The following is a 27,901-nucleotide window of genomic DNA, read 5'->3' on the forward strand; positions in this document are numbered from 1 at the left end:
GTACGCTGAGCTCAGCCACCATATCTTAGTCAAAACAGGGCCTAAGAGTGGCCAGTGCTTCGTTGCTTCATCCTTGCAGCACCATGTACTTTTCATGGCAGTGACTTGCAAGTTCCACATACTTTTCACTCACATCAGCATGTGTTGATGTTCTGAGTGTGAGATCCACAGGGTGTGTTCATCCAGGGTATCTCAGGGTTCAGGGCTGAAGGCTGTGATGCTGTGATATTTTTCATTGCATTGTTTCAGAGCCACAAGATGGGATGGCCGTTCCTTGAGCCTGTGAGTGATATTGATGCACCTGACTACTACACAGTCATCAAGGAACCAATGGGTAAGATACACTAGCTACCGACAATTTGCATTGGCATTACTGAGTTTGTCATCTTGTGTCCTCGTCAGTTGGTTTTGTGACAGAACTCTTGAATATACACTTTGGAATTGTTTGAAAAAGATAAGAGAACATATCATATGCTCTTAGGTCGAGTTCGGGCGGTCTGTTCTTGACACGGGTTTTGTGTTCTTGCGCTTGAACGGCGGGAACAGGATCACACACCACCTCCTCGTCAGGATTTTACACAAACACACAGAAAAACTCGTGAGATTTGATGTTTGAACAGCCGCAAAATGTACCAATATTGCATTACAAAGCCGAAGACAATGGAAAGTTTTGCAAAATGACATTAATAATTTTCCATGACAGAAATCAATTTTTTAAATGGAAAAGAAGTGAGCCCAGTTATCCAACATTAACTCGCGAAGAATGCACAAGGACGCTGCCATGTTGCTTGCCACAAATAACTACTAGCGCTAATAACCGGTTGTACATTCCCAGCATTCGAACAACCAACCCTGTTCATGACCAGCCTTAGATTTCTGCCTCCTGAGAGGAATAATGGGTTGTCTTAGCCTCAGTCAAATTAAGCTTTGCATTAAACTATACGTCCTAAAATACACTTGGAAATGGCAAAAGCAACAGAAATTGAATGTAAATGAGACACAGCGATACCTGTTGTGTGGATCTGTAAACAAGTTCCTTCCCATTCCCTTTCCACACAGACTTCTCCACCATCGAGGACAAGCTGAAGCGGAAGAAGTACACCATGCTCCACGAGTTCAACAGTGACATCAGCCGTGTCTTTGACAACTGCCGCTACTACAATCCATCCGATTCCTCCTTCTACCAGTGCGCCGACGTCTTGGAGAAGTTCTTCATCCAGAAGATGAAGGCTTTCAAGGAGTGAAGCGCTGAAGTCTCGCTGCTCCATTGCCCCTCTTTGGGACCGGTTGACGGTGCCGTGCACATAAGTCAGCCGCAGATCACGGAGGAGCCACTGGGAATTCATCCACTTTGGGACCCTACTCACATTAAACCCGAGCAATTCTTCAAGTCACCGAATGGCACACTGATGTTGCAACTTTCTGTTGAAGGTGCAGAAGAAGATGATTGAAATGTGCACCTCATTGCACTTCACGTGCAAAGGGAATGGAAGAGGAAAGGACTTTCAGTGTGATGGTATTTAATGGTCAAGTGCACTTTCTGCCAAAGCTTTTTATCATGAATTGGAAGGTGTTGTTTACTCCGGTTTTGTTCACTCCAGCTGGTGTTTTGGGTAACAAAAACACCCAAAGTGTCCTCCCTCTACAAAACGTGGTCTTTGCACCATTTTCGTGTGGGGTAATGCACAGAGAACATTGAAGAACTTTGAACTCAAGGACAACCGTGATAGCTTTTGCGGTAAAACAACAAACCGAATTACGGACCATGTTTTGCACGCATGATAGATTCTTCCATTTTCCTACTTTTGTGGTCACTCTTCTCTGTATAAAATACTGTAAAAATAACTGATCTGAGAATTAAGAAATTCAGGTAATGTTTACTGCGATTATCTTGTATTGGCCACTTCAGATAGGCCACTTTAGAGTGTATATATTAATTTCTGTTTCTTGGTTCAGTACAGCTGTTGTTTTACTGCACACTTTAAATTATTGCTGTACAGAATTTCAAGACAAATTCTTGCAAATGTAAACCAAAAACGAAATTCAGCCACACTGTTTTGTTGTGTGAAGGTCCCAGGAAGATTGCATGTATCGTATTGTAATAGCTTCTCAACATTGCTGGAGAGGTCCCCTATTTCTCCAGACATGTACATTTGTATGTATATAACTATATTTACTTCAGATTTATAGCATTTAAGCACATTTAGTGTGAATTGATATGACATTTAGTCATACAGATGTCATTAATGGAATTCAGGTTGAGAAGGGACTTATTCCTTTTGCCAGTGTCATGGTGTATTGACTGTCGGCACAAACAGTTCTTTTCTTGTATTGTGTGGGGGTCAAATGTGAACAGGGTCTGTAATTGCTTTTCCTGTGTTTATCCCCCTTATTTATTCATGTGTCTTTTCTCTTTAGGTTTCCTTCTGTGTGGATGGATTGTTGATTGAAATTTGGAAGAACTGGGTCGTTGATAGATTCAAGACCTCAGTAGGTTCAGAGATAAAAATATGAAAATTAGTTGTTCTCATCCCATGAGTTTGTGGGTTTTTTACACTCTCTATTTTGTTAACGTCAGTAAACGTCATGGGGGAGGGGTAGAAAGACGTGTAAATGCTGAGTGTAAGAATTATCTGCACATAACTGAACAGGTCTGAGATTGCAATCATATTTTGAGGAAAAAGTTTCCACACATATTTTACATTTTTGAAGGAAACGGAAAAAATGCTTGATTGGGTGCTTGAGAATATTTTTACAGGGAACACATTTTGCACCTATGATGAGTAGGATATTTATTTTCGTAAAGTTGTTCTCAACGGAGTGTGATGTGTAAATCTTAACATGGACTGAATTAATTTTAGGGAAACTGCAGACGTGTAGACAAACACTGGGGAACAGATTCTGTAATCCTTTAAATTAGACTTATTTCTAGTAAATATTGAGCAGCAATTGTAATGTTATTTATCGTGTTGACATATCTGATGTGCGGAATTGAAAACTATGACTCTTTCAAAATCCCTCGTTCATGAAATCTGTAAATAATTCAAGGAAGTTTTACAAAAGGGCACCTTTTTATACTCACTGGCATTAAATGCACTCATCAAATGAAATAACAGAACACCTTTTCTACCCCAAGAAGTATTGTATTGTTTAAGGACCAGTTCAGAAGTTGATTTCATTTAGTGATCAAAATTGTGTACGGTGGACACTTTGGTTGTTTCTTTTTCTCTTTTTTGTGTGTTTTGTTTAAGTCACAGTTATTGTAAATATGATTTATTGGCATGATTAAAATATCGGACCAGGCGTGGGAAGAAACAGTTCATCAAATTTGTTAGCCTTGTTTCATTTCATTCGGTGTAAAAATATCTTTCCCAGAGGTGGTTTCAAAGGACAAAAATGTTTCAATCATTTCAAAAAGAAAGTTCTGCAAATAAGCCCAAGAGATGAAATCTCTAAATTGGGGGGGGGGGGGAGAGAGAATAATGGTCAGTGTTCAATGTTGTTGCATAGTTTGGAAACCTTTGAGCAGAGGTGATATTCATTTGTAAAGATTGTTTCTGATACCAGGTTTTTTCAATCAATTTCTTTTACAATCTGGAAAATCTGGTCTTTTATGTATTGTCAGTGACTCCTACTCACATGTTTTTGGAACTTGACTCAAGTCCTGACGGGTAAATGACTCAAGTCACTGCAAGCATATGACTTGGAAGTCCCTAATTAGAAGGTTAAACTCAAGTTAATAAGACTTGAGTCCCAAAAATAAATTTTGTGAAAATATTCTGCACTTATTTTTCGTGATGGTTTATAGTGTTTTTGTGTTATCAATAGTAATGTGGTGTGACCGCATCTCTTAATCCAGAGGAAAATTTCAAAATGCCAAAAAAACCCTACTTTGTCTTCTGTTTTATTCATGGTATTGTGTTCAAATATTTGTGGCTCAAAGCAACTCAACCAAAATACTTGAATTGACCACTTTTTCACCTAATGACTTGACTCGAGTCACAAAAATTAGACTTGTTACAACTCTGGTAAAAGTTGATATGCAACTCGTGGAACTAAAAAAAAAAAGATATATTAAGGGTTGCCTTTTATAGGAAAATGTACATGTACATGGATTCTGTGCTGCTTTAAGGCCCTCAAAACCCCCGGTAAGTATTTCCTGGATATTATTTCCTCCAGTCTTTCAACCCTCCTTGAGAGGTCTGGCTTTTCAACCATTTCCCATGTAAGGGTTGTTTTCAAGTTCCTAATTGCAGTACATGTAAGTGCTCATTTTATACGGGAACTCGAGCAGACTTGATGGCGTGCCCAGTTGAAATGTAAAAGGCAGTTTTATTGCATACTTTTACTATGCATTTGCATAAATACTCCTGGCTGAATGCTTCATTTTATCCCAAAGACCCTCCTCTAGGCCTCCTCCACTGATGCGACGCACCTCATCTTTTCAATCTTGATGTTGTATAACGACTCTTGCAGCGAATGTTTGACAAGACATACAACAGTCGTTACTAAATTTATGTCTTAGGTCCAGACTTCATTGTACTTTATTTCGACGTATGGGCCCCATGGTACCCAACATGCTGCAAATTACACACACATGACGTACATGTATGATGCAGCAGCAATGCAATCAACCTCGGCAGCGAAAAGCGTACCGAAAAGATCGACCAAATGTTTTCATCTAAATTACATCATTTCTCAAGTTTTATATCATATAAAACCTGTATGAGGCTCTTTTGTAGTCACAGTAATGCTAGTGTGGTTTCTGGTGTGCTAGGGAGAGTAAAGGCGTCTCGTGAAAAACTAAAAACATTGACATTGTCACCTGCAAATTTGTTTGCGTCGTCTGCAATCTTAAATGCAACAACGAAGAGACAGTTTCTAGTGACGTACATTCATACGCGGTGTTATTTTCAGCCAGTTGGCAGTTTGGGAAACTTTTTATCTCTTAAGAAAAAAATGGCGGAGGCTCAGAGGCAGATATTCAGAGCGAAACACCAGAAACGACAGAACCGACTTGCAGGACGCGCCAAAGAGCTCAAACTGGACAGACAGGGGAAAGTGTCCATCCAAGTGACAGGCGCAGGGACAAGTGCTTGTCCACCTTCCATCTTGGTCATTGCCGAATCTGTCAGGTATTGACACGTTTGAGATTAAAACATCATGTCAGTATTTGTCAATGTTACTACTACAATGTAAGAACTGATACATTTTAGGGAAAGAGGTCCGTATATGGACTCTTCCATATACTGACAACACTTTATGCCCCCATTGTGCCCGTGCATAAACCTACGTAAGACTAGCAAGAGACCTGTCTGAAAAAACCTAGGGGCCGAAGTACTTGGTACTTACTTGGTACTTGGTTAGTTTCCTCCTGAAACATCCTCTAGGGATCTTTACTAGGAGGGCAAGATCCCTAAGATCCCCTTGCTAAGTATTTTCTAAGTAAATGCTTTAGAATTTTTGGGACATGTTATCACATTCTGACAGCTGTTGTAACACTTAAAGGGAAAATTAGTGTTGTCCATATATGGAGCTCTTTCCAGTATTAAAGTTATTTTAAAGACGTGAAGAATGACAGGGATTGAGGAACCAGTAGGTATTGTATAATATAAGCCAAAAAAAGAGGCCTATATTATTGTACAATACCTACCTAAATCTCTGTTATCTGATTGATGGGTTGTTGATTGTGCATCATTGAATTATTCATGCTATTCAATGATACCTGTTGAATAGAACTTCACCACCAATTCATATATATCTCATTCCCAGTAAATAACAAAGAGGAAAATATAAATGTGGGATGGAAACCAGTCTAACATTGCACAGTGGTGTTATGGTGCTTCAGACATGCTAGACCTACATTGTATTTGTTCTAACAGAAGAGGATTTATGCAGGTATGTTGTGCAAAGAAAGAATGAATGTTTCACATTTGTGTCGTGGTGAGAATAATTTCATTCAGATTGGTTTTAAAAACAACACTAAATCATTGCTTGTTTTCCAGATACCTTTTCAACTGTGGTGAAGGAACACAGCGACTCATGTTTGAGAACAGGTATGTGAAATGAAACTGTTGCTAGATAAGTGAATGATTACACAAATCATTGTATCCAAAGTTCCAGACAGTGGAAAGCACAGTTGTCGATGCAGGAGTCATGCTTATTTAAATAGTAGTTAACAGTGTCAGTAATGCTGTCATTTCCAATCATTTGTTGTCACACCTTCCTGAAAGTTCATTGAAAAGCATTATATGAAAGTCACCCAGTCTCAAGTCAAATCGCAAGATTTTCAAAGAAACTCTGACAATGGAGTTCCTTTGCTACTTATGATTCTGTTAGAGCAGGATCGGTGGAAGGACATTTGAGTGAACTGTAGGAAGAGTGACTGGTATACTTGATGTTATTGTTGACCCTTTTGAACAGTTTTGCTGCAATACAAATCAAACAGCCACCTTATCTACCGCATAGAAAAAGAATGAAAAAGACATTCATGTACGTGTAGATGTGTTGCTCACAACTTTTCGTCAAGATGCGTTGGTTTGTTTTGGTTCTGTAGGATAAGAAGCTTGGCAAAGCTTGAGCATATATTCTTTACAAAGATGACCTGGGACAACCTTGGAGGATCGATTGGTAAGAAATTCAGATGCAATGTCTGCTCATCAGAGTACAATATAACTCAACACAAATAATGGTCCCCACTCCTCAAAAACTCCACTATTCTGCTTTGTGTATTTAAGTCAGTGGATTGAGGGTTGTACATGTATATACACCAACCAGCCATTGACACTTTACACCCAGAATGTACAAAGAATCTGCATAGAATCGGCAAAGTAGCAGATTTTGTCAGTTTTTCAGCAAAAATAAGATGGAATCCAGGGTCACTTAGTTTAGCCTGAGATCCAGTCACGGTGCGAAGTGAGATGAACATTTATGCTTTTGAGATTTATTTATGTTAGGTACATACATATATGAATACTTATTGCATGCTTAAAATTGTGTACAATAAAGTTACAAATAAAGTCACTGGAAAGTGCATTTTTATTGTCATTTTGGGATTAATGATATAACTATATGTTCTTTATCCCGTAAAATTGTTGTGATTGTTTTTTTTAAAATCAATTTAATTTTACATTTTCCAGGCATTGCACTTGTTGACAAGATTTTGAATGATTGTTACATGTTTTTTGTTGTTTTCTTGGCAGGAATGATGATAACACTGAAGAATGTGGGTTTGCCTAAACTGTCTTTGTACGGCCCCCCAGAACTGGTGAGTGAAAAGCCTGCGTATTCCCATCAATTGCTTGACAACTCAACCCCCCCCAATAACCTCATCACCAACTTCATCCCAACCCCCAATGCGACCTAACCCTCCAAAACAACAAGGCGGTTCAGCCCCCTTCATTGCACTTAAACTCTCATCATTCATTTCCCACATCTGCATCTTTTCTTTCTTTTTGTTTCTTCCAGGGGGAGTTCAGCAAAGCCCTGCAGATATTTGCCAAGCACGAAGCCATCAGCCTAGGTAGATACTGTTTAGAAGTATCACATCAAGGCTGGTTCATACATGTCCGTGGCATGAAAGCAAATGTGTGCACAAAGTGGTGATGTCAGATCAAGTATCTCTCCATATATTAACAAAATATAAACATCAACAGCCTTGATGTGTGGGTTCTGTGTTTTTTTATCTGGCTCTTATTTTGTGTTCCTATAGGAACCACTAAAATGCTGAACTAATGTTTATCTAGTAAGTTATGTGGTACTTCTTGGTGATTTGAGTTACATCATTTATCAGTGGCATATTTAGTGCCCACTCCCTCGTAAAATAGAACAATTCCAATTTTAAAAAATCGTCAGGTTCCCTTTTGGTGTAACTATTTTTTCTTGATGTCCAAAAATTTTATTGAATCAAATACAATTTTTCCATTTTCTTTCTTGACCCACCTTTTTCTCAAATCAAATTTTAGCTGCTCATCTGTTTTAAAATGGTGAGCAAATATCATATAAGCAACTACAGCTGTGCATGTTAAGCATGATTTTTAACCTAATACAAATTTGTTATTATTATTATTACTATTTACTCCCTTCAGAGTTGATTATCCTGTGAATGCATGTTATTCAGAGACTAATCAACTCAGCCTGGAGTACAGTAAATTTGAGCGAGGTTCATGATTGCGCTTAACATACAAATATCACCCTTTTGCAGATGTCAAACCATACACGCTAGGTCCCTTTGTCAATGAAGTGATGACTGTTACACCGGTGCCCTTGTATGGTAAGTGCAGATGACCCATTTGTATTTCATTGGTGTCTCGATGCTTTGACTGAGTCAGTGCTCTGGTAGAATGCCCTCAGCTCTAAATAGCACCTTGGCCTCTGTGCACCTTACCGGTGAAAAGAAGAGAGGTTCGGCTGACATTAAAAATTTCATTAGTTTATGTATGGCACTCTCCCTGAGACCACATTTGCACGTCTTTGTGCATTCTCGTTATGAAAACTTATCTTTGTATGCACTGATCCTAATGCTTTGGAGCCTGTGTGGACTGTGTGTTAGCTTCTAGTACCAGGTGCCCTGAAATGTTTCTGGATAGCCTGTAGGTAATTTACACTGGGCTAAAGACTACAATCAAGGTGGGAAGTTAAGCAAGTTGATGACTTTGTATGCCTTCACACTGTAAAAAGGGTTAGACATTGCTGGATCCTACAAATCACTGTATGATGGGATAGGGATGGGGAGTAAGGTAACCTATGGAGTACATTTGCACTTACTGAATTGATGTTTGTTGATAACAAATCAAAATCAATATCCATAGCTAGCACTGGATAAGCTAGTATAACAAAATCCACCATCTTTAACATGGGCACTGATGCCATTGTGTGTTGTTAATTATAAGGGGAAAAGACTGTGCAAGTTGATGGCTGCACACTGTTGGATTTTGATGGAGTCAGTGAGGTTTGTTTTAGATATGCCTTAGGAGTAAGAGTTCCTCTCTCGTCTCCCACCAGAGGGATCTGACCAGGGACAACCCAGCTCCAGCAGCACCTCACCCGCAAACCACCAGCCAGACTCTCCTACTGTGAGCCCGGCTGCGGTGGAGGAAACAACAGATCAAGACCAGATAGATGACGATTCAGACGTGGAGCCTGGCAACTCGGACGGGAAAAAGAGAAAAGCTAAAGATCCCTTTGAGGTCATTTCACAGATGGCAGTGAGACAACGTCACAGCCCCAGTATGTGTGCATTTGCACAAGAATTTCGGTCCCACTGACTCGGTGATTCAGCATAGCAAAAATGAACTGAAAACTTTAGGAAGACACAACAAGCAGATGTATCATTTAGAAGTTGTCTCAATATTATCATTTCCTTGAGCCTTTTTTCAAATTACAGCTATACTGTAACCCTTCATGGTATTTTGACTTGAAGCCCTGCTAAACTAGATCCAACATCTTACAGATCAACTTTACCAAGGTCAATCAACCTGAGAGACCCACCATTGTACATTGTTCAGTGGACTGGCTTTCATCGTTCAAAAAACAGCCCCCCCCAGTTTGTGGAATACAACATTTGTTTGGGGGACACACTCTTCCACAATAAACATACTTTTCTTTCATATTTTAATTGGTAACCGTTTAATTGAAAACATGCATAGCCACCCCACCTCTTTTTGTCTGGGGAGTTAATTTTTTTTTTTCTTTTTGGGCAGGTCCTAAACGGAAAAAGACTGAAGATGCTCCAAATATGACTATTGCGTACATCTGCAAGGTATGTATTAAATCTTGAAATTTCCATAGAAAATATCTTTAAATTTCTGAAAAAGAAGTTCACTTGGTGTAGAAAATTGCACTAAAACAACCCAAAATGCCTAACATGTAAAAGTTGGAAGGTCGTGAGTTTCAATCCTAGCAGGATCTCTCTTGAAGGCAAAATGGAAAGTCTTATCGTTGGATACTCTCTGACTAATGTTAATACAGTCCAGATCTGTCCTACTCCATGCTGTTTTTGAAGGAGTTTTCAGGATTGATGAAGATGGATAATGCACCCTCGCATTAACTCTCCTGCATAGCAAAGGAATATTTAGATTCAAGCTTATTTTAGGTATCAGAATATTTCTTAGTGAAACAGCTTCAGTGGTAAGGAATGTTTCACTCCCTTTTCTTTGACAGATTCACGACACCCATGGTCGATTGGACGTACAAAAGGCAAAAGACATGGGATTGAAACCGTAAGCACATCAGTTTGAACACTTCAGTTTGTACACAGTCACCCTCCGGAAGATGAACAGAGCATACTGTTTGGAATGTCGAGTGTTCACCATCGGTTCTACTCAGAACCACGCACTCATAATAGAGATATTTTCTTCTACATGGTGCAACTGCAAGCCTCACCTAATTTTTCTACACTTCTTCTGATGAGAGTAACAGTTTTTGTGCAGAACTGTTGTAGGGCATACCCCTCTAAAACACAGTTTGCAAAATTACAAAAGTGACGTTCTTGATTGCTTGTATGGAAATCTAGTCCTCATGTTAACAGCAGATGGAAAACAGACTTGTGTTAAAAACTGGAAACACAGCTTGGCTCTTCACACTTGTACATTTTTCATAATAAAGAGATAACGTTAATTTGACATCATTGACAAATTAGTAAATTTCAGGAGAATCAGTTGTTGCTGTACACCAATGACATGTTTGTATTACCAAATTTAACATTGTTTGTTGGTTTACTGTTCACACTTTCAAGCAGTGTATGATGAATTGTTCATGATATGTATTTCTGTCCTACTGTTGAGGAACTTCCTTACATACAGCTGTTGCTTTTGCAATGTTTTGTCAGGGGTCCTGACTATGGCCTGCTCAAAGCTGGAAAAGTGGTGACCACATCTGATGGCAAAGAAGTAAGTACATTATATCACAATGTTAGAACTACTCTTTCATAGGTGTCAGACTTCTTGTGACAAATTTTGCATTGTCAGGATTTTTGAGAAGGACAACATTCCTCAGACTAACTGAAATCAGATGCCCTGGGCCCCTGGCAAAAATTGAGACGTCATCATCTGACAGTCTGGATTGTGATGTGGATGATTGTAGCATACACGAGTTGTCTCTCTAGCATTTCAATCAAACGTTTCAACACACTGCACCCACCATGGTATTAATTGAGTGCATTATACTGAGGTAGTCATGCCAGGCCGTGATAAATCACATGGTTTTGATTAAGCTTATGGTATAAAATGGTGCTTACATCCTTGCCTTCAAATCCAGATATGGAAAAATGTTGTATGTGCTAGTGTGATGTTACAGAATGGAGTACGATGGTATGTGGCGATTTGTGAGAAAAGAATTTTGAGGAAGAAGCAAGGAAACACCATCATGCCTATATTGACATGTCAAATTGTATAAATATCGGTTCACTTTCTTGTTCAGATTAAACCTGAAGATGTACTTCAGCCGTCCACACCCGGTGCTGTTTTTATTGGTATGGATATGGAGTCTTTGGTCTGTTCTCTTTTTACTAACCCTACTCTATTGCCAGTTTTTTTAAAATCACTAACAAGGCTTTTGTGGAAATAAGGAAGGTTGAGCCTTGTCATTGTTCTTTACATGTGTCTTCTTGAAACCTGTTAAAAACATAACGTAAGATGCGGGAAATATCCTTCTAAAAATGCCAAAGAGGTTTAGGATTAATACAGATCTGAAGTCACACATTGTCAAATTTCCTTTTTCATGAATTCATTGTTCAATATTTGGTTTTGTGTTTTGTGTGCTTGCTTTCCAGTTCTGGAGTGTCCATCTGAAGAGTTTGTGGATTCTGTTGTCGGCAATGAAACTATGTCCAGGTCTGTGCTCAGCTGAACCACAGCCAAAATTCTTGAGTTAGTCAGACGTTTTCAAAACTGCTTATCATCACTACTTATGTGCTTTGGTTTATCAGTCCGTTGGATCCAGCTAAATTCGCTCTGTTGACTGAATGGGGCCATGTGGATCACAATACAGTGCCCAGTGTTAATTCCCCCAACTGCTAATAAGTCTATTTCTAGCCTGCAGGCTGGCATCGGTAATTGTGCAATGTTTTTCAAGCCATTGTGGTTAGAAATTTGCAGTTTTCCAGCCGTTGAAATCAGTACGAGTAAATGAGCTGAAGAAATTTTTGAATGACTGTGGCACTTTGTGTTTGGAAAAAGAAGGGAGTTCAATTGCAAGATCAGGTTGTAAGAGCATGGACAAGATGCGATAATTTAGAGCTTGTTGTGATTGTGATTGGAGGGTAGTCTTGCGATGCTGATCTCTTCCTACAGATGTTGTGAACAACAGAAGTGTCTATCAGCAATCTAAAGTGGCACTGTGAATTAGCCCCCGTTGTGGCTCATGCGATGCTGACCTTTTTTTTTGTCAGATATCAGGCTGACTGTGGTGACAACACAGCCACACTGGTGATGCACATGTGCCCAGAAAATGTTACCAATGATGCCAGATATCAAAGCTGGATGCAGAGGTAAGAAAGGAAAAAAAGTGACGTCTGTTGTTGATTACACACCTACCTTGCGATATCCAGTCAAAGGATTTGGCCACCTGCTGCATTCTGTTTTTAAGTTCTCAAGAGGAAAGCGCTGAACCCAGTCTCGAGTCTACTTACAGATGTTGGCAGGAGATATGCTTTGCTGCCTCTTGTTTCAAACCTCATCAAACATTGATTTTACCATGCTTGGACAGAGACTGAGGGGAGTTACGATTCAAGATGAAAGGTTTTTATTGGCTCTGTTTTTGTTTGCTCAACACTCTAGATTTGGCCCGACCACCGAACACGTTATCTTCAACCACAGTTGCCATTCAGTGACCCACGAGGCCAGCAGACGGATTCAAGCCAAGTTGAACCTCATCCACAAGGATATCTTTCCCCTTCTGCCGGTTCATGGGGAGGAGTCAATCCAAAAGGACAAAACGAGGATGGAAGGCAGAGTAGGTTTGCTTGTCCGTGTGATGTTTGATTAGCAGGCTTTGTGTAGAATTTATTTAGTGAATCTTGTGCTTTCTCCAGCGAATATCAAGTTCAGCAGACTGATCCGTGAAGGCCTACTCTTGTCAGCCATGATATTTGTCCTAATTAAATGTTTTCATAAGTTTAATTCCCCATTTATTTTCAACATTCTTTACTGCAGTCATTATACGTTTGAGGGTCTAGAGGGAACTTTGTCCTGTTTTTCTTTTCAGCGTCAAATATCATGCCTCTCTGGTACACTGACCAATAACGGGCACAATTTATGTCCAACATGCATCCATAGAGGTCCGACATGCCCATGTGTGCATGTGATGCGGTGCAGCCGAAATCTTCAGTGTGGCATTGAAATGGGATGGGCTGGGAATAAGTTTGATAAGACAAACTCATTAACTGGAGGTCAGTCTGTGGCATGCCTCACATATGAACTGTGGTCAGATGGCATCACAAAACCTCATCACCATTTGCTGCAGCTGTACATTGTGATACGTACAGGTGCTGATAACCAGCCATATAACCAGGCCAATCACAAGGAGATAACCATGATAACTAAACCAGTCCACTAGTTCAGTCATCACTGACGGGCATGCTGTTTTTGATCAGAGTCAGTTGAACTGCAGCCAGCTGTATAGTTCTCATTTAGTTTTGGTCTCTTGTGCAGTTGTAGATTTCTTATTTTCTCTGTTAGTGGGAACTCCCATGCTCAAATAACCAAAAAGGTGCAATCATAAGTTCTAAATACTTGCAACATTTTGCAAAACTCCAAATTCTACCTTAGGGTGAGGAATATTGATGAATGTTCATTAGTCATAAAAGTGTCATAAAAACAGGCCCAGCATTGTGGCTAAAACAGTATTTCAACAGCTTATGTCCAAAATGGGGTGCATCTGAGGTCATTCAGAAACACCGTTTTGTGTGCATGGGGTCTGCCCTTTAATTTCAGCTAAATGGTCTTGCCATTTTGAAACGCCAAATGGGTACATTAACAGCAATATCCACCAACCTGAAAGTACTGAAGCATTGCTGATATCTAGCAATCTGAATTTTTAGCCTTTTTTGTTTTTTTGCTTTTGCAGTTCGTGGGCATGAAAATCCAGAAGGCAGAGAGCTATATGCGATATCACCTCAGACCACACATAGGCTGGGACAGGTGCGTTTTTGGTCAGATGTTTCATATGTCCATGAAGTGAGTGCTTAGCAAAACAAACCTCCATACAAGATTTTGCAATTCTTGCCTGGCGACTGAAGAACAAAAAAACATGTGTTAGTTGAGTAATTTAGGAGATAGAAGATACATATCTCTCATTGAGAAATCTCTCACTGAGACAGTCCTGAAAATATATGGTTAACCAAGTGTAGAGGCTTCCGTTTTTATATTTCTTCCAATCAGAGAGTTTGTCCAGCTACCTAGCACTGAGCCATTCATTGAGGAAGCCATGGCCATACCAGGCTTCAAGGAGACTCTAGATCAGTTGGGTAACCAGCTGACAGAGCACCATCAGAGATGCTTGACGCTCGATAGGCCACGGTACCCTGAGGTGGTGTTCTTAGGGACTGGTTCTGCCATGCCCAACAAAGAGCGAAATGTCACTGGTATCCTCCTCAACTTGAGGTGAGGCTGTGCAGGGAAGGGATGGATCTGGGTATATATCCCCCCTCACTTTTTGACCGGGGAGGATGGGCTATTGGAAAATTCTCCCCCCCACACACACACTTTTTTTGTGGTGAGAAAAGTTAGATTTTAAGGTAGCTTGCCCACAACCAGAACATATTCATTTGTACTGGAAAAGGAAAAAAATACAAAACTATACGCCATTTTAGGGGTGTTAATATAAGATGTACATCCGTAATGTGAACAACGCCCCCTGGCAAAGACAAACAGGTTATTGTATCTAGAACTTTTCTACAGTGGTGGAGATATTCTGCATTTTTGAGAATTTAGTGAATCATCGTAACCAGCCCCACTTGCGTAAAGAAAATTTGGCACTATATTTCATTGCAGTAAGAACCAGTCCATGATTATGGACTGCGGGGAGGGGACGTTTTGCCAACTGCGTCGTTTCTATGGAGACGGTGTAGACAACATATTGGCCAGTCTGCAGTGTGTCTTTGTGTCTCATATACATGCTGATCACCACGTGGTAGGTTTCCCACCTGTTGGTGGCCTAAACCAGTAGAATAAGTTTGAAGTTGCGAGAGCCACTTATGTGTAATAGGTTCCTTCATGAGAAACTTGCACAGATGAAACCAGGAGGAACTCTCAGTATTTTCACCCACTTCAAACTGAATTCTTCCAGATGCCAAGCTGAGTGACTTGTCAGAATTAAGCAATGCTAATATGCTCCTTCCAATCCATAAAATTGTGAGAGTTTTAATATGAATTCTTGCTTGATGGGATACAGTTACTTATGGTTTATAAAGGGTCATTTTTGTTAATGTGCTCAGAGAATTTTTGGACTAAAGAGATTTTTTTCCCTTTTTTTCAGGGTCTTATCCAAATCCTTCGTCAGTGGAAAAGGGTGATGGTAAGCTCAGATGCTGTAGAAAATTAATGTTGAAGTTGGTCACTTGTGCTAAAATGTGGAAAAATACAAAGCCATAGAAATGTGAATTGCATCAGAGCCTTTTCTTCTTCATTGGTTCATATCATGATCACAGTTTGCTTCCATAGTTTCTAAAAACAACCCTACAACACAGGTAATTTGACATCAATAAATTGAAAGAACTACATACACATTTTAATAAATTATGTTTCATTTTCTGAATGCATGTGTGCATTTTTGTTGGATTTAGACCCTTTAATTTTTTTTGAGTCAACGAGACCAAGTTTTCTCTGGCCACTTTTCCCCAACCTTGTTGCCCTATGCCATGTACTCAACAGAGACCGTAACATTTTCAGCCCGTGGCATCATTCTTCAAAAGTGCAGTGAGATTTTAAAGCTAAACTTGGGAGTCCTGCTCTGCTTGTTTGGGTTTTGTCTCCAAGGTTGAAAGAGGAGAGATGTCCAAAAATGTGCTGCTGGTGGGTCCCAAGAGGATGCTGATCTGGCTCAACAATTACCACGCCTCTTGCGAGCCGTTCATCCATCAGATGAAGTAGGTATCCGAGTATTGATTTGTACTTTGTCAACAGCAGCTCTCATCTTCAACTTCCTTCAGATTGGTCAGGGTCGAGAATGAAACAGACTGTATTTTTCCCTCGGAGAGTTGTTCATATTTACAGTAAATTTCATTGTACCATTGCTTCCGTGTAGTGTGCTCTTAAATTCATTTGAAGTACACAGCAATGTCGTGGACTTGCTTGGCAGACCTTTTTTTTCCCTTTTAACCACTTGCTGCCGGGTGCTTTTAAAAATGCAGTGCATACGGGAGATTTTAAACATTTTGATTTTCAAAATTCTTCAAAAATTCCTCATTTCATTTAATGGACATTTACACCCTCACAAATGACTGTTTGGTGGCTACTCTAAGCTGACAGGTAACCTTTATTGACTCCAGGCTTGTAAGGTGTTGCATGATTTCCTTTGTCCCCGGTGAAGGCGAGCGGTGTCTTTTCAAACGCGGCTGGATTAGAATGCAGTGGTGCTGTGTTGCTCATCAATGGGGGCTCTGGAGCACTTTTGTCTGCGGTGCTAATCTGCTGGCCCGCTATGCCCAAAACAGTGGTATACTGTTTAAAAACAGTGCGGATTACCTTCGAAAAATGCAAGCCAAAAAATGATGGCAATTCCCAGCAGCGGGACTTTTGTTCTGAGTCACTGTCTTTTGTTACACAGACCAGCTCTTTTGTCCCATTTTGGGCACCTGGCTCTGCGTATAAACCCATGGTGCTCGAAATGGGGTTCCCCGGCAGCAAGTGGTTAAGCAAGGATGAAATCTGGTAAGAAATATTGATTCAGAATTGGTTCTCTCACTATCCTAACACTTTGGCTGAAAGACAAATAGGTCAACTTTTCAAACTTAAAACCCACACAATATTTGCCCCAATTCTAGGTATAGGTATTCTAGGTAAATATGCATGTAACCAATCTTCCAATATATTACTCCTACTTGCTGCTTCACTGTTTATTTTGCCAGGTGGCTGTCAAGGGACAGCCACAGGTGTCAATTTCCAGCCACACTTCAGCGAGAAAATTTAACTCCTTTTGTCAATGTGTATGGCATTTTTAAAAAAATTGCATAGGAGGCATCAATGGCCATGTTGGAAAGAGAGCTTCCAATTAAACATGATGTGATGTGTGATGTACAGTTGAACTCAGTCGTCAAGTTTTAATATTTCTCTTTGACAATATTTGATAAGGTTCATTGAGCTGGGTGACCTGTCCTGGAAATCTGAGGAGAGGACGAGACATGAGCAGTCGTTGCTGACAAGATTGAATTTAGCTGAGGTAAGAGATTCTGTGGGCTAGCTAGCTTGATGGCTTGCCCTGTAGCGAATATTCAAGACTGTGTTGAAAATTGAGTGCTTTTGAATAGCACTTTTACTTGGTTGATCAGTCTCCTAGGTTCTTAACCTCGATATCCAGTCAACATTATTCCTTTTTCTCTCCAAACCTGGTAATGGAAGAGCAACTTCTTCTTTTCCAGCATTTCCTGAAAAGCTTTGTTTTCCTTGTGTCAAGTAGGGCCATGTGAATCCAAAGTTCTATCCAAAGAAACCAAGACCTTAAAAGGGCATGATTTCTTCATTTTTTACAAAGTCAAAGATGTTCATGATGGTGTTATGTATTTTTGTGCAGCACTGGAAGATATACATATAATCAATGCCATCTCAAATCCTCACAATTCCATCTCATGTCAAACCTAAATTCAAGCAATTTGAATGAAGTGTCAGAAAGCATTCATGTGTTGTTCATCCCATTACTTGTGTGTGGACTCTGAAACTGAGGACTCACAGTGAAACTGATTACATTAACACTTTGTAGTTAAATGTTGCAAATTTCACTGTTGGTTCTGTCAAATGGAACACTTGACTGCTTTGAAACTTTGAAAAACCAACCCCGACAAGCTTAGTGGGTGAGTGGTTAAGATGTCTACACTCGTAAGCAGTATCAAGTGTGTGAATGTTTTGGGTAAGCTCTTGGACAAACAATGAGTATACAGTGTTTTATGTAATTATAAACATCGATGTAAAGGCAAAACCCATCACTAAAATGTAACTTTGACAGGGTAGTTTTTCTTTTCTTCAATATTCATTACCTTTTAATATCTTCTTTCTTCCCCCCTAGTACACAACTGTACCGGTACCCCATTGCTTCAACAGCCACGGTCTCGTCATCAAGCATAGAAGCGGCTGGAAACTAGTCTACTCAGGCGATGCCATGCCAAGTGATAACCTCATTGAGGCAGGTAGGCTGGGACAGATTATGTTTTGGACCTCCTTACAGCCAAGGGAGGGGGGATTTTTTTTCAGGCTTGTGCATTACTCTGAAGCAACACATGCCCCCCCCCCCAAAAAAAAGTTATCTTGGTTGCAATGCATATTGAAAGTGATGTGCCTTCCATGTTGTCTGGTTAGGCTGGTTTTCAGTCACATACACATACATGGGCTAACCCTCAAAGTGTCAGAGGCTATGGAAGTATTAATAGGCTGGCCATTCTCAGGCTGTAGATCATGAGATACATATAGGCCACACTTTTCTGGGCTGTGCAATCAAACCAGACCCAGACCTAGCTCAGTTTTGACAGAGAATTTGGATGTGGCCATAATGAAACTATGTGTAAGAACCACTGAGTGCTGAGACATTGGCCTCAGGGACTTTAGCCACCTTGACCTGAAACAAAATTCTTCTTGTTTGTAATCAGGTAAAGATGCAGATGTCCTCATTCATGAAGCTACGTTAGAAGACGGTTTGGAGGCTGAAGCCCAGAAGAAGCGTCACAGGTGAGCACGCACTTGGAATGTTGGGCGTTGCCCTAAGTATTTGTTATCGCTGACATTCTGTCTGTAGGTGGATGACGTGCTCCTCTGGTTCTCGTATTTAATAAGCACTGAAAATTAAGATAGCATTTCTGTCAGCTACATGTAAATACATGATTTTTATTTCTTAACCGTTATCTGTGATAAAAGTGTTCAAATCACTTGTAGAAATACAAATTTACACCCAGATCTGAAGGCACTCTTTTTTCTAAAGTCTTGGTTTGAATCATGTTCTTTTGTAACATAAACAGCATGATTTCACAAGCCGTGGATGTCGGCCAGCAGATGGGTGCCAAGTTCACCCTTCTGACCCACTTCAGCCAGCGCTATCCCAAGATCCCTTACTTTGACGAGCAGCTCAGCCACAAGGTGGGCGTGGCCTTCGACAATATGAGGGTGAGTACAGACCCCCCCGGCAAAGGTATGATACGGAACAGTTCCTGTTTGAAGGTGAGATCTATTTAGTTAGGTTACTTTGTATGCGGCAGCTTCATTGTGATGTGCACAAACATGCCCAATGGCCTTGTCAATTAAGTATAAAATGTAGCAAGGAATTGGTGTATGCAGACTTTGAAGTGAGATGAAGTCCCCTGGAATTGTGTTCTTTTGCCACTTATGTACTACAGATGATGCATATTGCTACGAAATCCAGAATCGTTCACAGCATTAGAAGCAGAGCTCATAGTCTTGAAGGATCTTTAAAGAGTTGTAATCAATTTCCTGGTTTTCTCAGGTATCTTTCTCCGAGTTGGACCAGCTGCCCCTCTGCCTGCCAGCACTCAAGCACGTCTTCACCTCATACATTCAGGAGATGCAGGAACTAAGGGACAAGAGGGCCGAGAAGGAGACCATTGTGTCGCTGGAGAGCGCCCTCAAGAGTGGAAAGGTGGTCAGTGAGGAGACAGAGTCAAACGGAAGGCAAACACAAGGTCAGGCAACTTCGGCTAGCTGATGCTGGTATCTTGCATGAATCATGTTTATTTTCACTGCAAAGTCAGTGGCAACTGATTATTTAATGCAGCACCTGCGTCTCAAAATCATTCAACCAACTTGGTTGTGTTTCTTTTATATTTTGGAAAGACATGAAGAATTACCCACAGGTTAATTTGTTGAATAGATTTGGTTTTTATTTACAAGCAGTTATTTCTCTGCTACAGCCGAATGAACAAGACAAAGACGTGACCTTTTATTGGTACATACATTTAATTTTTGTGATGTAATGCATAAGGCATTCACTCAAGTTACAATAAATGCACAGGAATCATAACTCATGCCATATTGGAGGGAGAAAGCCATAGAATCAGTAGGTGCTCAGGATGGTTTGCAAAATGGCTGTCAACCACTAAAACAGCAGGTGTTATAGTGAAATTTTGTTGGAACTTAAATGTCTGAATGAAAAAATTATACAGAAATAAATTTCTATTTACAGAGAACTGTTTGGCAGTACAACATGCATTTTGTGTATGATTTTGAATTGATTCATTGTGTCCCATCAGATTTATCAATTAGCTTGTCCTCTGCATGGCTTAAATTGGTTAAACGAACCGTAATGTCAATTTATTTGCCATATTTGACTTGCTGTATGCAAGATTTCATGCATGCCCCGGAGAATGCATGAGAACAAAACGTGGAACAGTTTACAGACAGCCTAAAGGTATCACGAACTGATGTTGACACTGGATGGGTCAAATTCCGTGCCCATGAACGGTGAGCCCTCCACATTCCAAGCCTTCCTTAGAATCTTGTGGGTTTCCTGCAGAGATAATGCAAGAAAATTGATAGAATTGAAAGGCATTTGTCAAACTTTTCAGAAGAATACCCCATAAACTTCATGATCAATTTGTGGGCAGGTTGGGTGCAGTGCTCCATAAGTTGAACTTCAGATTACTGTTTTCTCTGTCAACAGGGAACCTTGAGCATGACATTGGACAGGGGAACTTGTTGAAGTGTATATGATGAAAATGTCAAGATAAGGGCTAATATTTCAAGTGTAACACCAAGCATCTTGAAGTTGGCTGACTACTACACTGTACTTTACATCAACAGTCAGCGTCCTTCAGTACAGTTGTGCTGGTCGGGGGGAAACAGCCAAATATATAACCAAAAGCAGCGGGGAAAACAACTTACTAATTCTTTACTGGTCGGTTTTCCCTGTCTCTTCTGTTCCATGTCAAACATGACCCGTTCGTACTCCTGCTGAGCCTCCTCATCCATCTCGTTAACATTCTGAACGTTATTGATGCTCTTATTATCAATCGGCGGCTCACCTTCCACCACCGCATGCCACCACGTTTGTTTCAGTTTTTCCAGACTGATCTGCAAGTGGCATGAGATATGCAAGGTGCAGTAAATGGTTACATTTCCTACTGATAAGGATTTTCCAGTCCAAAATAATAAGTTTTCTTGGGTTTTTAATTACTTAACCGTCAGTGTTAAATTGTAATTGTGACAGACAGTGAGAAATACCTGCACGTAGTTGCCTGGGTGTAGACTCCACATTGACTGATCACAGCGGACCTTCATGGTCAGCTTGCCATCCAGTAAGACCTGGGGCTCGGCAGCACCTGTGTGTTGCCCCTTCACTGCTACCTTTCAGTGTAAAATGAAAAAGAATTAATGAACAAACAGGGGAGCAAGTCATTTGTTACGCAAATCAAGGTCAAAGTTTCTGAAAGTTTGTTGCTGACACAGTAGTCTGGATTCAAACTCAACCTACATGTAGGCTTTTGGCCTACGGAATTAGGGCATAGTCCTTGCCCAATGTCTTGGGGTGTTCCCCTTGACTATCCAGCTAGGGGTTTTGTGCCATATCTGGAGCAGAAAATGTCTCCATTGTCATTTCTGAACTGGCTTCTTCTGGTTTGTCAGATACAGTGCCCTTGGCACATATTGAGGAATCCTCAGTACCATAACCAAAGGCAAAATACAAAGCTCTTGCCTCCTTTTACACAAGATCCCAGAATCTCTCTAACATTTCCAATAAAAGTCACAATTCTGAATCACATTAGCCACCTTGACATGATCCTCTTTGATGTCAACAATGAGGTCCTTAGCTTTCCGCAACATTTCCGGCACAAACACCTTCAGGTCCAAATCACTCAGAGATTGGGACCATGCATAGTTGTCGCGCAGCGCCCCGTTGTAGGTGTCTGACTCTGTTATGATCTCTCTGGCCCTGTTTCGAAAGCAAGAGTTTGATGTTTAGCACACTTTACATAATAAAATGAACTGTTAAAGTGCTTGCTTAAAACATGCAATGCCTGGACAGGAGATGCACATCTTGCATGCACTGAAAGATTAATCAGCTTCGTCAAAACTTAGGCTTTGTACCACTGGATTTTTTGTAATGTCACCAGGGCACACTACGTATCTGGCCTTACACAGAAGCTGAGTATTTTGTATACTTGTGGATGTAAATTAAGTTAACCTTGCATTGAAGTTTGTTATGAAGAGCAGCTGCGATGACCCATTGACTGGCATCTCTTTCTAAGAAACTATTACCTTCGATAGTGTTTGGGTTACCTGTAGCATCATGCACAACCCCTCTTCAGCTTTCCTGGAATCTCAAGAGTCAGTCTGTCACAAAGTCAACTTTCTCAGTACTGCAACTTCAGGAATTGCCAAGGTTGACAACCCTTTCATTGTGATACCTACCTCTTCTTTTCTTTTGCCTCATCCTTTTGACCTCCTCCAGTTTCACCCTCAACCTGCTGTTTCTTATTTGTGTCTGTAAGCCTTTCTTCTATCGTGTCTGTTCCAGCTTTCTTGGCACTATCTGTAGTACCGTCTTTGACACCTGGCGTCTCTGTGATCTCCACTGTGTTGACTGGCTCCGGCACTCCTGTATAAAGAACAACAAACAATGCTGGCACTGCCATGGTTTTCCCTTACAACATACCGAAACAAGACTGAGTCTGGCAAAACCGGTATTTTGGGCTCCAGGGTCAGTTTTTGCTACTGGTCTTCAAAAAATGACTGTAATTTTCAGTAGAAATGGTTAACATGGCCTCCAGGGGCCAGCTGTTGCCCGCAGTTGCCAAATGGCTAAAGAAATTTTCTGCTGATTATAGAAAATAACCACGTAAGAGAAATTTTCAATATCAAAAAGAGAACTGCATTACCCTCTTGACGATGAGTTTGGAGATCTGGCAGAGGTGGACCTTGTCCTATTTTCTCATATTTCATGAAAGTCTAGAATGTATAATTCAAAGAAAAACTTGACTCCATGATAAAACATCACATGCATTTCAAGATTATCAGGATCCAGCACATAAGATTGTTTAAGTGTGTGAAAACATACCGGTCTAGGGTATCAAATTTGTAATAAACAAAACTACATGTATGTGCAAAACCAACTGGACATGTTTTGAATATTCATATCGGGGATGTATCTGCCAATGAATTTTCATTAGTTATGATTTGGTACAATTCAGTGCTCCAGACACGTCAGTTTATTCTTAATGGGGAAAGAAAAATTTGATAACTAGTACATGAAATTTCAGAAGTTTATGGATGTCTGCAAAAGTTTTCAGCATTATCTGCAATTTACAACTGCACTACAATGCATTTGCGGTATCTGTAAGAGCAAGATATTCCTAGGAAATTGGTACCACAGACTTAAGCACTGCCAGCCCATCTGTAACGCACGTGCAGGTGAGTAGCAGACAGATGGCCTGAATGGCAGATGAAAAAAGAGAGACTGAGAGGTGCATCATTCACCTTCATAACCAGTGTTCTTGCCACACCAGGAGGTAAGCCCATTGTGTCGTGTTCATGGCGCATGGATTTGTAGAAATCCGTTCTGAATCAAAGCACAGAAACACAACATCAAGACAAATTAAAAGTCAAAAAAAGTTGTGGTTTTGCTCATCCGATCTTCAATAATTTGTGTTTCACTAGAAAACTTGGCCCTGTAGGGCTTTAGTTGTAATTTAGTTGTATTTGTTGGCTTATTAAGAAAATATGGTCCGCTCTTTTCACATCACAGTTTTTCCTACAAGTGTCTGCCAGAAGTACGATTAGTACAAAAGTAAAATAATCCAGTTAAAAATCCCAAGTAGCTATCAGAACACCAGATAATAATACATGTACTACTAAATACCAAGTGACAACACAATCTCTTAGGCCAAACAAAAAAATACTTGTGCTTCCTATTACACTGAAAAATAAATTAGGGTGGTTGGTTGGGTAAAATATTTTTTTTTACTCTAAATTTTATTGCCCAAAAAATCAGGGTCGGATGATGGTCTTTTTTTTGGGGGGGGGCATATATTTGTAACAGGTACTAAGTCTGTGTCAGATTCATAACCTACATGTACAAATCATTATTCAATATCAGCACTGTGATTGAGTAGTAAAGCAGCTATCCATCTCATTTTCTTGCCCCCCCCAAATTAAACAATACAATGTACAAGAGATGTACACAAAATTAGGCTCTGGGCAAGGCACCATAAGTTTTTACATTTTATTTATTTGTCGAATAAAAAGATATAGGTTCTGCATTATTTTATAGGTTGGGTCAGGTAACCAGAAACACAGTGTTTATTTGTTTGGCCTTAATGAAATTAATGGGACAACATGTACATGGTGAGTGAATGTTAGGGAAAATAAAAAACCAACAAAAGGGTGATTTTTCTGCAATGTTGCAATTGCAATCTAAATGGAAATCGCAGGCAAAGTGAGAGTGTCTATAGGCCAGGGTGGACATCTGGGACTTTGGCAAAATGGCAGGTAGCAACCACACCGCACCGATGAAAACAACTGCAACATGTGCCTGCGTGAGTACATGTATTGATCAAAGAAAAGATTGTGTCACCTAATTCTCTGACTGGCTGGTGTGCGCGTGCCCTCACCATGGTCGCAGTTGTTTGCATCAGTGCAGTTTGGTTGCTACCCTCCATTATGTGATGTCTGCCCCAGCCTATAGTTTAATTTCCCATCTACCACTTAGTTTAGAATCCTTTACACATCAAATACTGTTGTCAATGTCATGTTGTATACATGTACAATGTAGCTGGAAATATCTAGCACTATATTATCCTAGCTTGGCTTATGACGTGGGCATGGTGGGGAGATGAGGAATCTCTACCCCCAGAACAGATGTAAGTGTAGGGTCCATCGTCCACCATGCTTCCGCCATGGCATGTCTGGGAAAAGGGAATCTCATGAGCCCATGCTATAAACTTGTGTTGTGGCCATCGGTTGATGATGTTAGATATTTACAACTGGGCTCATGCATATCATGTGCAGCATACACCAACGTGCCAACAACATGAAGTTCATCGTCGGCCGCGCTCCCACAAGTGCGGCAGACGAAGCTAGCCTTGTACAGCATACACCATGCATGTCCTGTGTGTACAGTCACTGTCTGGGTTTCGAGTCAACTCGGACCCAAACCAACTCGGACCCATGCCAACTCGGACCCATGCCAACTCGGACCCACGACCAACTCGGACCCACGACCAACTCGGACCCATGTCAACTCGGCCCCAATACTAACCCGGACCCACGACCAAGTCGGACCCATAACCAACTCGGACCCAATACTAACTCGGACCCACGACCAACTCGGACCCGCCCTGAGTCAACTCGGACCCAACCCCAGGAGCGTGATTAACTTGTTGAAAATTTTTATTTTGTCCTTTTTTACATTTTAGCATTTGGTAAATGACACTTTTGCACTGCATGCTGCCAAGCTGTAACGTCCTCTCTACACATGCAGGGAGACAGTGGCAAAGGCTTCCCAGAATTTCTCCGTTTTCCAGATCCTGATCACCAGCAGAAATCGAATCAACTTTCACCAAACAGCCCCAAAGTTTTTGTTGCAATAAAAAGCCACAGATAGGCCCTTCTGATGTACATAAGAGATGCTGCATACGTACAACAGATACTGCAGATATGCATCAATGTCACGAACATTGACCTTTTATAGTGTCTAATGGTGTTATCCCCCACCTCACTTTTCAATTTTTTTTGGCCTGGCAAGTCTTACACCTTGCCCCATTCCCTCCCCCACCCCAATACCGGCAAGATTTAGGCAGATGGAGGAATTCATCCATACAGGCCTTAACTGACTGTCCAAATAACGCAAATAGGTTGGTAATTTCGAACAACACTGACAAATCAAATCATTTTAAAATAAAAATGTGGAATATTTCCTATTGGCTTAAACTTGGAGACGGTTTTGAAGCGTCGTATGTCTGCTCGCGAGCTCATTATTAATACATGTATTTTGTGATCCCACGGTTTCCTATTTTCTACAATAAGGCGTGCCATAATCACGAGGGGTCATAGAATTATTTATACAAATCCCGACTTTGGGATTGATAAATTCCGGTTCAGAGTATTTCTTTCACAAAGAGCCCCACAATGCGGGCCTATTTTGGATAGAGGCAGGCGGCTACATTCATATGAGCGCATAGTTTTACTACTATTGGGGGGTATCTTCGGGAAAAGGCGAATAAAAAAGTTCATAAAATTGAAACGAAAAGTGACCGATCTGTCCATAATCTTGAATTTCCAGTCTACGGGCGCGTATTTGGTGTGATGCAACCATAAGACTCAATGGGTCCGAGTTGACTCGAGGTGGGTCCAAAACGGCGTGGGTCCGAGTTGGCGTGGGTCCGAGTTGGTTGTGGGTCCGAGATGGTCATGGGTCCGAGTTGGTGTGGGTCCGTCTTGGTCGTGGGTCCGAGTTGGCATGGGTCCGAGTTGGAATGGGTCCGAGTTGGTTTGGGTCCGAGTTGACCTGATCCCACTGACAGTGGCAGTCACTGTCCAGGCACTATCCCTGGCATGCCAGGGCTCGACACACGCCATGCACGCGAGCTTGGGCCAACCGCTTTCACGAAATTGATTTATTTGCTTAGTTTACAGTCCATGGAAAATGCAAGCAATCACCTTCTGTATAAGAATTCGAATATAACATCTAAAAATGCATCGATCTGCTGAACATTCTGCAAAATGTCGCAGAGGTTTCCGTCAAACTTTCCGATCATGGACGCAGCCATCTTGAAAATTACCCATGATTCCATAATCCGGAAAAAAAGAGAACGGCAGAGTTGATCTTGATATTGGGGCGGGGGATTCCAGTCGATGTCTTCAAATAGTTATAACTTCCAGTCGCTTTAGTCGGTTATTGATATTGCATCATATTTTCTTGATACGTCTTTAATAAAACATATAAATGTTAAATTTACATTTTGTTAAAGATTTATAAATCAAAAAATAAATAAATAAATAAGCATGTGCGTCAACATCACACTCCTTCCTCGAAAAATGTGGATTCTTCCAAAAATTGACAACCCACAGCTGCACGGCCAGCCGAAGACCAAGTTGTTCGTGTAAAGGGTGAGTAAATCCCCTGGAATTTTTTCCTTAATTTCCCAACCTTTCCTGGCAGTTGTTTATCTGGATATTAATCTTTATGAAGGTAAATTATATGTTATTCAATTATGTCACTGCAAAAAGTTTACGTTTTAGTTTTATTCCTCGGCCTATGGTCACTCTTGAAAAGGGATGACGAGCAGATTGGCATGATTGGTGAATATTTCATGTTTGGTCATACGTGACTGTCAGTGTGTGTACGCAGTCTGCATCATGTGCATGACTGACTGACACTCTTGAGCAGTAGCACTGTTCAGCGCAATCTTGATTCTTACACAGATGTAGGCATGTTGTACTCCATCCTAAGTCGATTTGCCGTTGAATAAAATGTATTTATAGGACGAATGTAGGATAATTAATTCAGAATCTTCATGAGGGAATCAGGTGCGGATCCAAGCCAGGGGGGGGTTCAGAGTGGGGGTCAACCCCCCACTCTGAGACTAAAAAGTAAGAAAATGGGGGAAGTGATAAAAAATAACTAAGTGTAAAAGGTGAGTGCACTGATACCATTGTAAACAATGTACAGGTATGTCATTTAATGTTTCATCATCATAATTTCATTTGTCTGCAAAAAAGAAACATTATAAAATAAAGCTCCGGCCTGACCC

The 27,901-nt window shown here is 40.6% G+C and overlaps 4 protein-coding genes across 9 annotated transcripts in view; 3 read left to right on the plus strand and 1 right to left on the minus strand.

The window, feature by feature from the left end:
* LOC110973618 (nucleosome-remodeling factor subunit BPTF-like) overlaps positions 1–3,327 on the plus strand; it is a 28,131-nt gene extending 24,804 nt beyond the window's left edge. For both annotated transcript variants that reach the window (XM_022224552.2, XM_022224553.2), the window contains exons 20-21: positions 250–334; positions 1,060–3,327. In XM_022224552.2, the coding sequence (XP_022080244.2) occupies positions 250–334; positions 1,060–1,244 (270 nt within the window). In that variant the 3' untranslated portion in view covers positions 1,245–3,327. The remainder of the gene's footprint in view (positions 1–249; positions 335–1,059) is intronic.
* Positions 3,328–4,604: 1,277 nt separating this feature from the next.
* On the plus strand, positions 4,605–20,359 carry elac2 (elaC ribonuclease Z 2). The gene is made up of 24 exons (XM_022224843.2): positions 4,605–5,135; positions 6,006–6,056; positions 6,557–6,630; positions 7,203–7,267; positions 7,468–7,522; positions 8,204–8,272; positions 9,004–9,228; positions 9,702–9,760; positions 10,162–10,220; positions 10,829–10,889; positions 11,419–11,470; positions 11,771–11,831; positions 12,389–12,487; positions 12,777–12,951; positions 14,065–14,138; positions 14,379–14,600; positions 14,991–15,129; positions 15,475–15,513; positions 15,975–16,084; positions 17,289–17,376; positions 18,217–18,337; positions 18,794–18,872; positions 19,160–19,304; positions 19,642–20,359. Exons 1-24 carry the CDS (start codon positions 4,672–4,674, stop codon positions 19,858–19,860), a joined length of 2,805 nt encoding a protein of 934 aa, XP_022080535.1. The 5' UTR covers positions 4,605–4,671; the 3' UTR covers positions 19,861–20,359.
* On the minus strand, positions 19,848–26,958 carry nudcd3 (NudC domain containing 3). Of its 2 annotated transcripts, none has more exons than XM_022224844.2 (8): positions 26,808–26,958; positions 23,628–23,709; positions 23,030–23,099; positions 22,563–22,749; positions 21,921–22,083; positions 21,375–21,497; positions 21,036–21,224; positions 19,848–20,661 (listed from the first exon to the last, which is right to left on the minus strand). In XM_022224844.2, the coding sequence occupies exons 1-8, from the start codon at positions 26,939–26,941 to the stop codon at positions 20,566–20,568; spliced, it is 1,044 nt and encodes a 347-aa protein (XP_022080536.2). In that variant the 5' UTR covers positions 26,942–26,958; the 3' UTR covers positions 19,848–20,565. The 2 variants fall into 2 exon arrangements, with proteins under 2 accessions (XP_022080536.2, XP_022080537.2); XM_022224845.2 differs by lacking the exon at positions 26,808–26,958 and adding an exon at positions 24,724–25,101.
* Positions 26,959–27,901, plus strand: part of micall1 (MICAL like 1) — a 40,684-nt gene continuing 39,741 nt past the window's right edge. The window contains exon 1 of one of the 4 annotated variants that reach the window (XM_087138805.1): positions 26,959–27,257. The gene's annotated coding sequence lies outside the window, so the exon portion shown is untranslated. Of the gene's footprint in view, positions 27,340–27,901 lie in introns of all 4 variants that reach the window. The other 3 variants (XM_022224840.2, XM_022224842.2, XM_087138806.1) reach the window with 3 other exon arrangements.

Source organism: Acanthaster planci, linkage group LG07 (assembly GCF_054643075.1).
Source record: "Acanthaster planci isolate LZ-2023a linkage group LG07, COTS_SCS, whole genome shotgun sequence".
In the NCBI taxonomy this organism is placed as follows: domain Eukaryota; kingdom Metazoa; phylum Echinodermata; class Asteroidea; order Valvatida; family Acanthasteridae; genus Acanthaster; species Acanthaster planci.

What these genes read in the sequence shown, in the direction of transcription:
- elac2 (XM_022224843.2), top strand. Translation starts at nt 4,672, where the DNA reads ATGTTTTCATCTAAATTACATCATTTCTCAAGTTTTATATCATATAAA. An exon ending in TATCAAAGCTGGATGCAGAG is followed by an intron (nt 12,488 to 12,776) that starts GTAAGAAAGGAA and finishes TCAACACTCTAG; the next exon opens with ATTTGGCCCGACCACCGAAC. An exon ending in GTCAGTGGAAAAGGGTGATG is followed by an intron (nt 15,514 to 15,974) that starts GTAAGCTCAGAT and finishes TTTGTCTCCAAG; the next exon opens with GTTGAAAGAGGAGAGATGTC.
- nudcd3 (XM_022224844.2), bottom strand. Translation starts at nt 26,941, where the DNA reads ATGGAATCATGGGTAATTTTCAAGATGGCTGCGTCCATGATCGGAAAG. An exon ending in TTCGAATTCTTATACAGAAG is followed by an intron (nt 23,710 to 26,807) that starts GTGATTGCTTGC and finishes GCTTTGATTCAG; the next exon opens with AACGGATTTCTACAAATCCA. An exon ending in ACCCAGGCAACTACGTGCAG is followed by an intron (nt 21,225 to 21,374) that starts GTATTTCTCACT and finishes TGCCACTTGCAG; the next exon opens with ATCAGTCTGGAAAAACTGAA.